The sequence below is a fragment of a genome, assembly GCF_019968985.1.
Source record: "MAG: Porospora cf. gigantea B chromosome Unknown PgB_NODE_671_length_12700_cov_144.646, whole genome shotgun sequence".
Lineage (NCBI taxonomy): Eukaryota > Apicomplexa > Conoidasida > Eugregarinorida > Porosporidae > Porospora > Porospora cf. gigantea B.
In genome coordinates this window covers 1-12700 of record NW_027179197.1, presented here as the reverse complement: position 1 = coordinate 12700, position 12700 = coordinate 1, and the positions used below count along the sequence as shown (strand labels likewise).

Below are 12700 nucleotides of genomic sequence, written 5' to 3'. Positions count from 1 at the left end.
CGAGGTAATCAGCTCCGCCGCTGCCAGTTACACGTCCCAGAGCAGCACTGACTTCATTCACATCTCCAGTCAGTGGTAGTATGTTCTTATAACACACGTCCCGAGCGTATATCGAAGGGAGATCTCCGTACTCACCGAACCCTAGGTACGGCAACGGTTTATCTCCGAAGGTGGACAAACCGTAGACAGACTCGGGCCATCGCTCTTGTACGTAGTCAAGCAGGTCTGTACCAACGTCATGCAGACGTTCCAGGAATGGTTGAAAGGAACCAGTTCGGTCCTGTAGATGCAGGATCTCGAACTTCAGAGGGCACGTTGCGCACTCTGGCGGCAAGGTGCAGCTAGGCACGTCAAGGAACTCCCTCAGGGAGTAGTTCCCGCCGAGTGGGCGAGAGTCCTCGGTACCTCCCTGGTTGAACCACTCGGGTAGCTTGGCCGAAGCCATTGACAAAAGGCACAAGGTAAGAGTATTCATTGATGAATTGATAATTGAAGTTCGGGTGCGAGTTCCGATTCCACATGAGTCGTCATGAGTGTCGCCCCCCATTAACAAAGTCAACGTTAGAATCCATTCGATACCCACACAAGTCATCGTCATGACGCCCAGTTATCAGCGCTAGTGAACGCCCCACAAAAGATCGAAATGAGTGAAGTTTGGACCGACACCTACAGTCGCAGATGACCTCGGCCAGCATCCGATAACACAAATGCTTTAACTCTCACACCGTGCTTAAACTCTCGACGACCGAATTCACAAACGAGCAGAATGAGTGACCAACGCCAACTACCCTGATCCAGCTGAGGCATCGATGACGGGCCTTGGTCGCAGCCTGGCAATCAAGAAAGTCGGTGTGCAAAAAGATCTTCAAGCTAATTATCTACACATTCTCACGTCTCTCTTTGCCATTTTAGCACTACGAATGATAGTTGAATGGCTTGGGTGGCACCATGTTCCTTGTGTACGTCCTCTAGCAGCTGTACAAGATATGTGTAGATCTGTAGATCTAGCGGAAATCCCATGTAGCGTCTCGATGGCAACAACGAAAGGAACCACACTGAAATCTTCTACTGCGACTTCTGATCACTACGCAATCGTTGCCCCAGGAATCATCACGCCCCCATCTTAAGAAGATCGACACTGTGACACGTACAGCGTGTCAGGGTACAGAGAAACTGCAGCGACGCGCTGCGCCCGTTGACACAACGTCATTGTAAATGACGTATTACATGGAGGCTCCCTACTCTGATGCGTCCTCTCGCACGGAGTCGGCCTGTATGAGGCGTCTCCGAACCGTATGGCTTTGGGGCTGTGCTTACGCGCGATTTAAATGCGATGCCACCAGGCTGAACTGCTCTTCTCTCCCGGAATCTGAACTGCAGGAGCAGTGGACCCAGACCCACATAAGGTTTGCGAAAAGATGCTGGGAGATCATGTCTGATTTAAGAGGCTGGTGGGTGAAAGTTGGCCAGTTTCTGTCAGCACGGTCTGACCTGTTGCCTCCGATATATCTTGAGCAGCTTCAGAAGCTACACGACCGGCTGCCGCCTGACCCCTTCCATGCCATCAAGCGCACCGTGGAGATCGAACTTGGTGGGTCCCTGGCTTCCGCTCACACAGACTGCAGCCTCTCTGAGCTCTTTACTACGTTCGAGGAGTGTCCCATAGGGTCGGCGTCCATTGCTCAGGTGCATCGGGCAACGTTGATCGACGGGACACCTGTGGTGGTGAAGGTGCAGCACGCAGGAGTTAGCGTACTGCTCTCGCAGGACATGGACTCGTTGGTGAAACTTGCACGGTGAGTGGATTGTCCCTTGGATCCATGTCATTCTTCTCCAGAGCTCTGCACCTGATGGAAGGTGTCGACATCGATCTGGAGACACTGCTGAAGGAGTGGCAGAGCTCGGCGCTAAGTGAGCTCGATTTTCGATTTGAGTCGATACACCAACAGAGAGCCGCCCGGGTCTTAGCCGAAGGCGGCTTCAACATATCCGTTCCCTTGGTATACGAGCAGTTCACAACTAAGAAGGTGTTGGTGATGGAGTACTGCGAGGGCCGACGGATCTCTGACTTCGAGTCCTGCGAGGGACTAGACAGGGCGGCCCTTTGTTATACCCTTACCGATGCCTTCGCCTTTCAGCTTCTGCACCACGGACAGTTCCACAGCGACCCTCATCCCGGCAACATCATCCTCCGTCGGGGCTCTGATGGCTGGGCGCCCGTCTTGATGGACTGGGGTATGGTTCGCGAGGTTGAGCCCGCCGTGCGGATCGCCTTCGCTGAGGCCGTCTACTACCTCTTGAACGGATCGGTGATGGGCGTCGTTGACTGCCTTTTTAACATGGGCTTTGAGTTCAAGTCGCAGGCATCTGTGGACTTTGAGACCTACGTGGAGGCGTTCAAGAAGTTTATTGGGCACAACAGGGAATCGAAACAACCGCAGGCGAAGAGGGGAAAGTGCTCGCTCAAGTCTGCCACTGCCCGTAAGCAGCTGCTTGATAGTAATCCTCTTGTGGGTTGGCCAAGGCAATTCATGTGGCTCAGCCGCGTTATATTCGTGCTTCAGGGGCTGGCCACTGACATGAACGTATCTGTGCCCTTCGCACAAATATTCCTGTGCCGGGCGCAGGAGGTACTGCGGGCTAGGTGGCAACCTGATGTGCGCGTGTACGACAGGTACCCGATCGAAGGGTCCCTCCATCTATCGCCGCTAGAAGGACGTGTTCACCGACTGCTCGCAGAGCTGCGAAGGCGGAATTTGGTGCTGGGATGCCAAGTGGCGGTCAGCCTGAGAGGACGATTTGTTGTGGATCTGGTGTGTGGAAGGCAGGGTCCAGTGGACTACAGGCCGGTGACGAAGGAAACCCTGTTTAACCCGGGCAACGCGTGGGCAGGAGTCCTTACCGGAGCCTTCCTCACGCTTATAGAGCCCGACACAAACACGGAACCGGAGGATTTGTGTGGAAGGCTGAAATTGCAGTTGAACGCAGAACGCTCCGCGTTCTCGCCTCTAAGACTGAACGATCGAATTGGACAGCACTGGGACGGCTTCGTTCGCTACGGGAAAGGAAAGACCACGATTCGCGACCTGCTGACACATAAGGCTGGGCTGGCACGTGCCCTGCCAGCGGACGTGACTCTCTCTGACTGGATGTACAAGAGGCGGATATTTCGAATGATAGAGGACGCGGTGAGATTAAGGAGTATCGGGCATGCAGATAGTGTCGCAACCCGCAGAACAGTACGCACCAGTGACGTATGGCTTCTGCCTCGCGAAAATAGTGCGATCTCCGGTATATGATTTTAACATGCGGGAGCTGATCAATACACGAATCATAACCCCCTTGGATCTGAGTCACGATATGCACGTCTTCATTCCAACCCTCACGGAGGACAAGCCAGGGGTTAAGCCCGATCAACCAGAGACCAAGACGCGCTCGCGTATCCGACGCCTCTTTGGACGTGGACGGTCGACTAGGACCACTAACGTGAGTGGCGACGGGTCGCTGGAGATATTGGATGACGAGTCCGACACAAGTCCACGCGGTCGTGACGTGAAGCCGCCTCGGAAACTGGAGCCCACTGAGTCTGTCTGGCCTGACCCGTTCGTCGACTGGCGAGCGGCGCGTACACGTTGCTCGACGCCCATGTCTCCGGTTAGAAGGAGAAAGGCGCAGTTCGCATGGGTACCTGACGGGCAGAGAACTGCCGCCGTTGGCTGCAGGTTGGCGTCTTCTCAACGGGATAGCACTGTAACGAGCGTCCTATCGAGTCAGCAAGCCATCTGGAGGAAAATCGCTCAGAGGAAACTGACAAAGTCGAGGAGGCGGTCTCTGGCCATCCCTAGCGACTGGGCGCTCCATTTCAAGACGAAACAGCAGAGGATATACCGCATGGCACTGGTTCGACGCCGTGAGGAGGTCTTTGGAAAGCGAATTTCGGCGCTAGAGATGTTCAAGCATAAGCCACACCTCGCAGACCCCTTACTCTATGACTCCGCCCACATTATTGGCCGGGATATCCCCCCCCTGAGCGGACGATGCACTGCCCGGGCCCTCGCCAAGTTCTACCAGGAGATGGGTCGTGCCACGCTCATTGACAAGGCCGTCTTGGCCGAGGCACGTTCCCCGGAGCTCTACGACAGTAGCATCGATTCCTTGATAGCAACAGGAGGCTTTTCCACTGTGTTCGGCTTGGGCTATCAGTTGTTTCCGATTGAGCGCCGAGGCCGGCAGCCTTTCGCTGTCGCGTCAGCTCGCCCAGGCATCCAGCGCAAACCGCAGAGACCGCTTCCACGAACAGAGACACCAGTTCGCATTGTGCCCTGTGACCAGGACTTCAACAAGCTGATCGAGGACGACTTCAGTCCCCCGCAACCAAGCCCATCTGCTGGGCCACCGAGTGTGTCAGTGGGATTCGGCTGCTCTGATATTGGTGGATGTTTAGGAGTGTCTTTTCCAGAGCTCGACCTGAGCATCTCCATCATGGTTAATGACTTCCTCACTGGTTCTCATGTGGCACATGAGGTGCTCGAGTTCATTCTCACCCACCTAAACTACAGACAAGCGCCGTCAGTATGTGGACCGGATACGAAGCAGGCATCAGATCTGGTTCAAGGAGCCTTGCTCCAGCGCCAAGAGGCAGACGCGGCCTACAAGCGAGCCGTCAGGAAGCGCCCTGATGAGTAGTACGTTGTTATTGCATTGTTCCACCATGATGAGTGGTGCGTTGGAATTGTATTATTCGCTCCGAGAAGCCACCGCAGTCCAGACTAACTCCATCACTCTGGCATGTGAGTCCTGCAGGCGATCCATCTCCGATTGGAGCCTCCTGGCCCGCAGAAGCTGTTCGCGACCCCGAGCCTCGGCTTGCAGAACTCGCGCGGCAACTGCGTCGAGGCCCTGAAGTTTTGAGGCGTCGAGCTCGTTCCAAAGGTTGTCAATCGTGATCAAGTCGCTAGCCACGCTTTTTAACAAGTCTGCATGACTCAGTACGATGACTTTTTTGCGGTCGTATTCCGCAAAGCATTCCGACAGATCTGAGTATCCCTCAGAACGCAGCACGTCTTCCAACGCGTCAAGTTTGATCATGAGGTCGGCGTAGCCTGGAATCTGCTTGAAAAACCTGTCCAGTATGAGTTGCATCTGAATAACAACTTTACCCAATGATGTTCCTTGGTGGCCGGCCCAGTAGGACTGCAGCAGGTACCGTAGTTCGAGTGTCAGTCTTTCTGCGGGGGTAACAGTGGTGAAGGGGTCGTTGTCGGTGACTACTTGCACCTCTCGATCTGTCAGAGGGTTGAATATGGCTGCGAGTCCATCGTTCAAATCGCTTTCCTCGGAGTCACTACTAGCTGCTGAAGTCTCATCGCGGTTGAGGTACGGGCTCTTTCGCTCACCCAGGTACAGCTTGCACCGCTGCAGCCTCTGCTCCAGCCCTTCCACAGCCGAGAGCACGTCCAACGGCGTCTCCACTCTCTGAGTGCGGTTCCCACGAGCCACTTACCGCACCTGGCTTCGGCAAGGGCGGCAAAAGGGACACCTGCAGTCCCGTTGAACGTGCTTTCTCCCCGCGCCGACTCTTGCCCCCAGCTCCCAACACCCGTGAAAAGTCTAGGGCATCTAGTCTGCGTCGTAGGCCTGTCCAGCTCTCACCTGTTCTCTGGTTTCTCTCGAGTCTCCTTCGATGGCGGTTTGGATAGGGGCGATTGGAGAGAGCTTCGTATTGATGCCGATCGGGCGTCATCCAACGTGGTCTTCTTAGATACCGTCCCTTTGGCGTCGTTCAATGAACTTTGCTTCGATACCGTTCCTCTGGCGTCGTTCAATGAGCTTTGCTTCGATACCGTCCCTTTGGCGTCGTTCAACGAGCTTTGCTTCAATACCGTTCCTCTGGCGTCATTCGACGAGCTTTGCTTCGATACCGTTCCTCCGGCGTCGTTCAGCGAGCTTTGCTTAGATACCGTCCCTTTGCCGTCGTTCAGCGAGCTTTGCTTCGAGTCATCCAACGAGCTCTCCTTCATTGCTGCCAAGCGCAAACTGCCTTCTCTTGAGACGGTACTGCCGCCCCGGCTAGCCTCCAGCACGTCGGATTTCTTGCTCAGTTGGGATGCGCTTTTCAATGGAAACTCTGTGGAACCTGCTGTCGGTCGCCTGGCGACGAGGATTTCACGCGTACGTTTCCTTTCAAGGGGCGGATTCTGCGGCTCCTCTCGATAGTCACTCTGAATACTGACGGAACGACCCGCCCACCATGTCCTCCAATACTTCCGTATTTAACGATACCTCCCACAATCAACCTCTTACTGCTGCTGCTGCACTATCAACGATACTTCTTGCTGCTGTTGAACTATCCGCCCACAACCCCTTGTCGTTCCGTGCAATACTAACGTGACATTTTTCGACGACTAAACTTCTGCGAGCGTCCAGACAGGACAGTGGTCTGGGGCAGCAGATTGGTGGTCGTCACGCTCCGCGAAGAAGTGAATGCTGGGCCGTTCTCGGACAGGTCTGTGGAAGTCTGCACTAATCTAGTAGGCCCTCGAGGGTTCGCGCGTTTAAATCCAAGAAGGGGGTACATTGGGAAGTTGGTTGCCACGCTGTCAGCGTCGGCTTCGGGCAGCATCTCGTTGATGACGTGACCCTCGGCGTTGAACAGCATTGCGGTGCCGCCGCAAGCCACAGTCTTGGTCTGGGGATCAGTTCGCAAAAAGGGGATCAGATTGCTCAGAGACTCGCCGTTGTGCTTGACCTTTAGATCGGCAGGGTCCACATTGGGGTTCACGTTACGTGTGACCGTCTACATCAGGCAAACCAAGGAAACTCACCTCCACTTCAGTCATCCTCTCGACAAGATCCTCAGAAAGAAGATGCCTGTTGAGTGTTAGGCACAGCGAGTTGTAGAACTGATCGGAGAACTCAGCCATCTCCATTTCGAAATGCTCGGCTTTCTCTCTGTAGGGGCCGTCCATAGGTACCTCTACCGGTACAGGGACGAATACAGTCACGACCTTCAGCATTGGTTCATACACCTTTGCCTGGAAAGGAGTAACTTCTCCTGGAGTCGATACTATCGGTTGAAGCTTGGTCGAGATGGAGACGGGTACCTTCTTGTCATGGAAGCGGTCAACGATTACCGGCTTCTCAACAACAATCTCCTTGGGATGTTCAATTACCTTGCCCATCACCTGGCGTTCGACGATGCGTTCCTGTTTTACAGGCTTCACCACTTCAACTCGGACTCTTTTTTCCACCTCCTGCTTCACAGGAACGGTGACATATTTCACGACCTCCTCGATCTCGGGAACCTCAACGATTTTGTCCACGTACTCCACCTGCGGAACCTCTACCAGTGTCTCGACCCACTCAATTTTCTCGACTTCAATCGTTTTGTACTCTATTTCTCTGGGGGCCTCACCCTCCGGAGCGCGTTGACTGGGTCTGTCACGGGTGGTGGTCCGCGGACGGCGTGCGGACCTATCAGGTTTGCGGCGTGAAGGCGCTCGTTCGCTGGGACTGGGAGTGGCACTGCTTGAGAAGGATTCCGACACCGAGAAGACCTCCGAGCTGCTAGTGGAGTGCCGGTACATCTCCCGCTTCGAGTTGGACGCGCGCACATCCGACTTCCGGGGCCTAGCCTCGCGATTACGGGGCTCGCGGCAGTCACGGACATCACGGACGTCACGTGCATCACGGACGTCTCGGGTATCACGAGCATCACGTGCATCCCGGACATCACGAACATCCCGAACATCCCGGACATCCCGAACATCACGTCCGTCGCGGGCCTCGCGTATATCGCGCAGGCGACGCTCGTGCTTCCTGGCGGGCCTCGTGGTGTGCGAGTCGGAGAATTCGCTGTAGTCGCTGCTGTGGGTGAGTGAGGGCGTCTCCTCATCCGACATGTCACTGAATTCGGATTCAGATAGCGTTGGTCTCCGTCTTCTCCTGCCTCCTCTACCTATTGTGCTCATCAGCTCAGATGCAACGTCATACAGAGAACCCATATCGGATATGGTGTCGTCTGTCGTATCCTGCAGTCGCTTTCCAAGCAGCTCATTTACATGCTTTGCGGTGGCCTGATCACGATCAGAACGTCCCCGGATAGTCACGCGAGATCGAGGCAGTCGACTAGCTATTTTATCCAACAGTCGAGGCACAATCTCATCCAGCTGTGCTTCGGGAATTTCGAAGTCTTCCTCCTCTCGTCGGCCTGAGGGGCTGAGGCGACAGATGGCTAGTCGAACCACGTCGTCTCTCTTCTTTGGCTTGCGTCTGCGCTCTTCACGACGGGCCAGACGACGACGCATGCTTGCTCAAAATGGCAAATTATTGCTCAACATGAAGTAGTATTCCTTGGCCTAGCCGCTCTTGGCTCCGCTTTCATTCCCAATCCACTGCAACGAGTACTGGGGCCCCAGTTGCGCTGTGATCCACAACGTATCCGGAATTTTTGCGAGTATCCAGCCACTGTGATCCGCGACGTATCCGCAGTCACATGTCATAGTTGCAGCGTCATCTATTTTTATTTTCTGCGTTACGTTTTGTGCGAATAGGATGTGTGCGATTCCCTCATTTTCATGGAGCACTCTGATGAGTTCCTAATGACGCCCCCTGTGGGGTTTAAGTTCATTCCTAAGCAAGAAGCTGTCTGTGGCAAGAGCGGCTGCTTCGATTGTTTCGATATCTACTGTGAGCGGTGCGACTCAAAAGACAGACGGATTGTCGAGCTAGAAATGAGGAACAACGACTTGACAAAGTACATAACCCAGCTTCAAGGTCGGGTCTTCGGCACAAGGCCGAAGAACGCCGCTACCGAATCAGGGCAAGCAGGGCAGCCGTTTGGCTTCGTACAGTCACCCGTCATGTACGACCCGAATTTGGATCTGAGCTACGTAGCCACTACTAGTTTCGCACCAGCAGCCGGAGCAGGTACCACGTAACACGTAAAGCGAATGTAATGTTGAGTCATCCTGAGGGTGTAACGCTCATCGGAGAAACGCTTATGCATGTCGCACTTTCTTCGTCCCCGCTAGCCTTCAACACCTCACGGAGCAAGCCAACTTCTTCGTAGAGGACGTCTCGCCGGTACATAAGCCGCATCAGCGGAACGTTGGTCTTGCTGAGGTCGTTACCGTCAGGGCCGATATTGTAGTTGTCTCCCAGCCAATGGCGTTTCATGCGCGGCTCGAAGCCAGAATGGAGGCAGCTATTGCGCGCGAGCTCACAGAGGTCCACGGGAGTAAGTTTGTACGTGTGAGCAACCACGGAGTACTCCTCCAGCAGCGGCTCATTCGTGAAGTGGAACATCAGGGGGTCGTCGGAGGAGAGGGACACGTTGAGACCGCGCTTGAAGAATATGGGAAGCGGGTTCTTCTCAAGCTCCAAAAAAAGGGCGTTGTTCGAAAGCGGCGACATCGCAATGGGAATCTGCTTAAGGTAGTAAAGGTACTGAAGACAGGGGCTTTTCTTCAGAAGAATCCCGTGGTTGATTCCATCTGCAAGGAGGAAGCAACACCCCAGATGGGAGATGTTACCCGCTTCCCCGCAGTGAGGTCGGAAGGACAGTGTGCGCATCCCCCTAGCGTTAAGAAAGAGGTTCAGTACCCTGATGTTGGCGAACATGTAGTACATATAGTAGTGGTACGGGGGATTCTCCGTCCGAGTCCACTCCTCGGGTGGTGGGAAGTCACTGGTGGTGGTGGCTTTACTTTCATCGTCCACCGAATCCCAGCCTACCACGTTCTGTAACATCCAAAAAATATCGGGGTGCTCCTGTGGGCGCGCTATTGCCTCAAAGAGAGGGTGGAAGACGTTATAGAGCCAGTCAGCAAACGACTTGACGACGCCTACGCGCCGATATAAGGAGTACAGGCGAGGGACCTGCACCAGCCAGCGCACGTTGGCCGATTGGAGCTCGTTGTTGCGCATCCAAGACGCGAGCTTCTGCCACTCATTGGGAGCCTTGCCGTAGATTGAGACCCTCCACTCGTAGTACTGATACTTCTCCTCTTCGTACTGGGTGATCACCTCCTGAGTGATCTCCGCCAGGTACTTGCCTTGGAGGTGGTTATCTGTCTTGAGAAAGACTTCTCGCAGCGTAGAAAGTCCGAATGGATTATACTTGTGGTTGAATACGTCGAATCGGTGGAAGCAAGAGCCAAGAGCGGAGACGTCCAGGTGATCCAGGCTGGTCTCCCAGGCAGAGCGATTCAGTTCCTGCGCAAAAACGGCCTTCAGAGTCATCGGGCCATCTGGGCCAATCTTGACGATCTCGTCGCCAGAATGGTGATACTTGTGCCGTATGAATCGAAGGAGATGCTTTTGGTGCATACACGCGGAATGGTGAATGTGGGTGTCTACTTTTCGTACGTTGTAGAAGTCGCGATGAGGGTTGTTCTTCACAATCATCTGCTCCTTCTTACTGTTGTAGGCAACATGGAGCTCAAATCGATTCTGCATGATTCTTAGTCTATTGTAGCAGTAGGCCTTCACCGCAGGGTGCGTGACTGCATTCATGACGTCGAATATGGCAGAAAGGTACTTATCTGCGCTTGGCAGCCAGCGGTCCTCCCATAGAAGCTTGTCCGCTTCGACGAACGGGTTCTCGGGGTCGAAATAGATGTGCAGTATGCCCTGAAAGGTAAATAAATATTATATAAAGATTAAATGGGAGGTAAATAAAGCCAATTGATTAAAACAAAACAAAACAAATAGGAAAGGTACAAATAGGAAAGGTACTCACGTTGACCATTTCACATGTCGCGGCCGTGTTAAGTGGCATATCCAGTTCCCCTTTCCGAGCAAACTCCGGCTCCGTGGAGATCTCGCCGCGTACTGACCCTCGGCTCCGACGTTCCTGCACAAAAGGGGACTCCCGGCAGCAGAAACGGACTATGAACTCATCGCGAAGCAACATGACCTTGGCTAGCTCCTGCACCACGTCGAATATCTCTGCCTTGTCCTTCTTGGTGAGGAAGATACGAGGTAGCTCGGGTAGACTGACCATGTCTTGGTCTGCTGGCTCCTCATGGCTGAACCGCGACACAGACTCAATGTTAGGACCGAAGAGCTTGTCATGGTAGGGAGTTTTTTCCTCGTTCGCAGAATGGATGAAGTCCGCAACAAGGTTCCATCGAGATGGATTGTCAGTCAGTTTGCTCGTACTCGCATCAGTAACGTCTGCTTTGAAGAGACGTTTGATGTCCGCGTTGAGGTGAACGATATTCTCCTCCACAGGATCCTCCGACACTCGAAAAGGCATAGAATTATTCTTTGGATTTCGATCGATGACACATCATGTCAGGCAGACTACAGTTTGTTAAACGACACGATCTCCGCTGATTGCACTAGCTGTGCCTCCTCCTCCTCGTCTTCGCCAGCGTCCCGCCGCTTGATGTAGGCTGCAGCCTGCTCAGCGTTCATACCAACGCACTCAATCTTCTCAAGAATCTCGTCTGTCTCCACGAGAGCATCAATGATAGTGCAGGACATCTGCAACTTCTCAATGCCGAATCCAACGGGCAGACGCTTGGAGGACTCACCCCATGTCACGCCTTCCATGACTATTTCACGAACGAAGCCCTCGACCTGCGCGAGATCGACGTCTGTGGACATAGGCTTGATGTGGATAACCAGAGACGACTTGTTGACAACAACCTTCTTCGCCTTCTGGACCGGCTTCTCAGGAATAGTCATCTTGGCAGGCGCCTCACCATCGTCAGCGAAGGGGTCGAACTCGTCGTCCTCATCAACCTCAACGAGCTTGCCTTTGGCAAAGTTCGCCTTCTCGCTGGCGGAGAAGGAGTTGATGTGGTTGAACCAACGCAACGCGTTCTTGTACTGAGCAGATGGTGTGGTCGAAAGCTTGTTGACGACCAGCACGTCATCTTGAGTTGGCTCAAAACCGGTCACGTATGACTCCTTAAGAAGGTGGACGTTAAGCTCCTTCAACCCAGCCTCAGTCTTCACAGTCTTAAGATCGATAGCCATGGTCGCCGATTATGCCAAATTTTATGCAGTCCATCATATGATTTCCTCGTGGGGCGGCAACCAGTGAGATGGTTCGTTAGTATCTCGTGATCCGATTGAGGAGGGTGAGTCAAACCGACACGTCGGACGGTCGGACGGTTGACGTTGCGTTCTCTGGGAGGACATGAGTATCATTCGCAGTTGTGGGGGTACTCTCATGATGTTTCCCAACACCGCTCCATCAATATCAATCATCCAATGCATACAGTAGTTCTTTGCCTCTTGTCTTTGGCTTCGGCCAAGCTCCCAGAGTGGTTCAACCAGGGAGGTACCGAGGACTCTCGCCCACTCGGCGGGAACTACTCCCTGAGGGAGTTCCTTGACGTGCCTAGCTGCACCTTGCCGCCAGAGTGCGCAACGTGCCCTCTGAAGTTCGAGATCCTGCATCTACAGGACCGAACTGGTTCCTTTCAACCATTCCTGGAACGTCTGCATGACGTTGGTACAGACCTGCTAGACTACGTACAAGAGCGATGGCCCGAGTCTGTCTACGGTTTGTCCACCTTCGGAGATAAACCGTTGCCGTACCTAGGGTTCGGTGAGTACGGAGATTTCCCTTCGATATACGCTCGGGACGTGTGTTATAAGAACATACTACCACTGACTGGAGATGTGAATGAAGTCAGTGCTGCCCTGGGACGTGGCACTGGCAGCGGCGGAGCTGATTACCTCG

The 12700-nt window shown here is 53.9% G+C and overlaps 7 protein-coding genes across 11 annotated transcripts; 3 read left to right on the top strand and 4 right to left on the bottom strand.

Annotated features, from left to right (window-relative positions):
- Positions 1–1215: 1215 nt before the first annotated feature.
- KVP17_003820 (uncharacterized protein) lies at positions 1216–4686 on the top strand (the record flags this gene model as incomplete). Of its 3 annotated transcripts, XM_068521471.1 has the most annotated exons (3): positions 1216–1796; positions 1838–3188; positions 3217–4686. In XM_068521471.1, 3 exons carry the CDS (start codon positions 1216–1218, stop codon positions 4684–4686), a joined length of 3402 nt encoding a protein of 1133 aa, XP_068372408.1. The 3 variants fall into 3 exon arrangements, with proteins under 3 accessions (XP_068372408.1, XP_068372409.1, XP_068372410.1); XM_068521472.1 differs by having other exon boundaries at positions 1838–3299; XM_068521473.1 differs by lacking the exons at positions 1216–1796; positions 1838–3188 and having other exon boundaries at positions 3307–4686.
- Positions 4687–4737: 51 nt separating this feature from the next.
- KVP17_003818 (uncharacterized protein) lies at positions 4738–6020 on the bottom strand (the record flags this gene model as incomplete). Of its 3 annotated transcripts, XM_068521467.1 has the most annotated exons (3): positions 4738–5475; positions 5504–5624; positions 5653–6020. In XM_068521467.1, the coding sequence occupies 3 exons, from the start codon at positions 6018–6020 to the stop codon at positions 4738–4740; spliced, it is 1227 nt and encodes a 408-aa protein (XP_068372404.1). The 3 variants fall into 3 exon arrangements, with proteins under 3 accessions (XP_068372404.1, XP_068372406.1, XP_068372405.1); XM_068521469.1 differs by lacking the exons at positions 5504–5624; positions 5653–6020 and having other exon boundaries at positions 4738–5142; XM_068521468.1 differs by lacking the exons at positions 4738–5475; positions 5504–5624 and having other exon boundaries at positions 5649–6020.
- A 362-nt stretch (positions 6021–6382) lies between these two features.
- Positions 6383–8306, bottom strand: KVP17_003816 (uncharacterized protein; the record flags this gene model as incomplete). Its single annotated transcript, XM_068521465.1, has 2 exons — positions 6383–6796; positions 6825–8306. 2 exons carry the CDS (start codon positions 8304–8306, stop codon positions 6383–6385), a joined length of 1896 nt encoding a protein of 631 aa, XP_068372402.1.
- Positions 8307–8576: 270 nt separating this feature from the next.
- On the top strand, positions 8577–8939 carry KVP17_003821 (uncharacterized protein; the record flags this gene model as incomplete). The annotated part of the gene is made up of 1 exon (XM_068521474.1): positions 8577–8939. The coding sequence occupies one exon, from the start codon at positions 8577–8579 to the stop codon at positions 8937–8939; it is 363 nt and encodes a 120-aa protein (XP_068372411.1).
- Positions 8940–8964: 25 nt separating this feature from the next.
- KVP17_003819 (uncharacterized protein) lies at positions 8965–11260 on the bottom strand (the record flags this gene model as incomplete). The annotated part of the gene is made up of 2 exons (XM_068521470.1): positions 8965–10632; positions 10742–11260. 2 exons carry the CDS (start codon positions 11258–11260, stop codon positions 8965–8967), a joined length of 2187 nt encoding a protein of 728 aa, XP_068372407.1.
- A 47-nt stretch (positions 11261–11307) lies between these two features.
- Positions 11308–11988, bottom strand: KVP17_003817 (uncharacterized protein; the record flags this gene model as incomplete). The annotated part of the gene is made up of 1 exon (XM_068521466.1): positions 11308–11988. One exon carries the CDS (start codon positions 11986–11988, stop codon positions 11308–11310), a length of 681 nt encoding a protein of 226 aa, XP_068372403.1.
- Positions 11989–12225: 237 nt separating this feature from the next.
- Positions 12226–12565, top strand: KVP17_005311 (uncharacterized protein; the record flags this gene model as incomplete). The annotated part of the gene is made up of 1 exon (XM_068515116.1): positions 12226–12565. A coding segment is annotated over one exon (340 nt), but the record flags the coding sequence as incomplete, so codon positions are not given.
- Between the last annotated feature and the right edge of the window lie 135 nt (positions 12566–12700).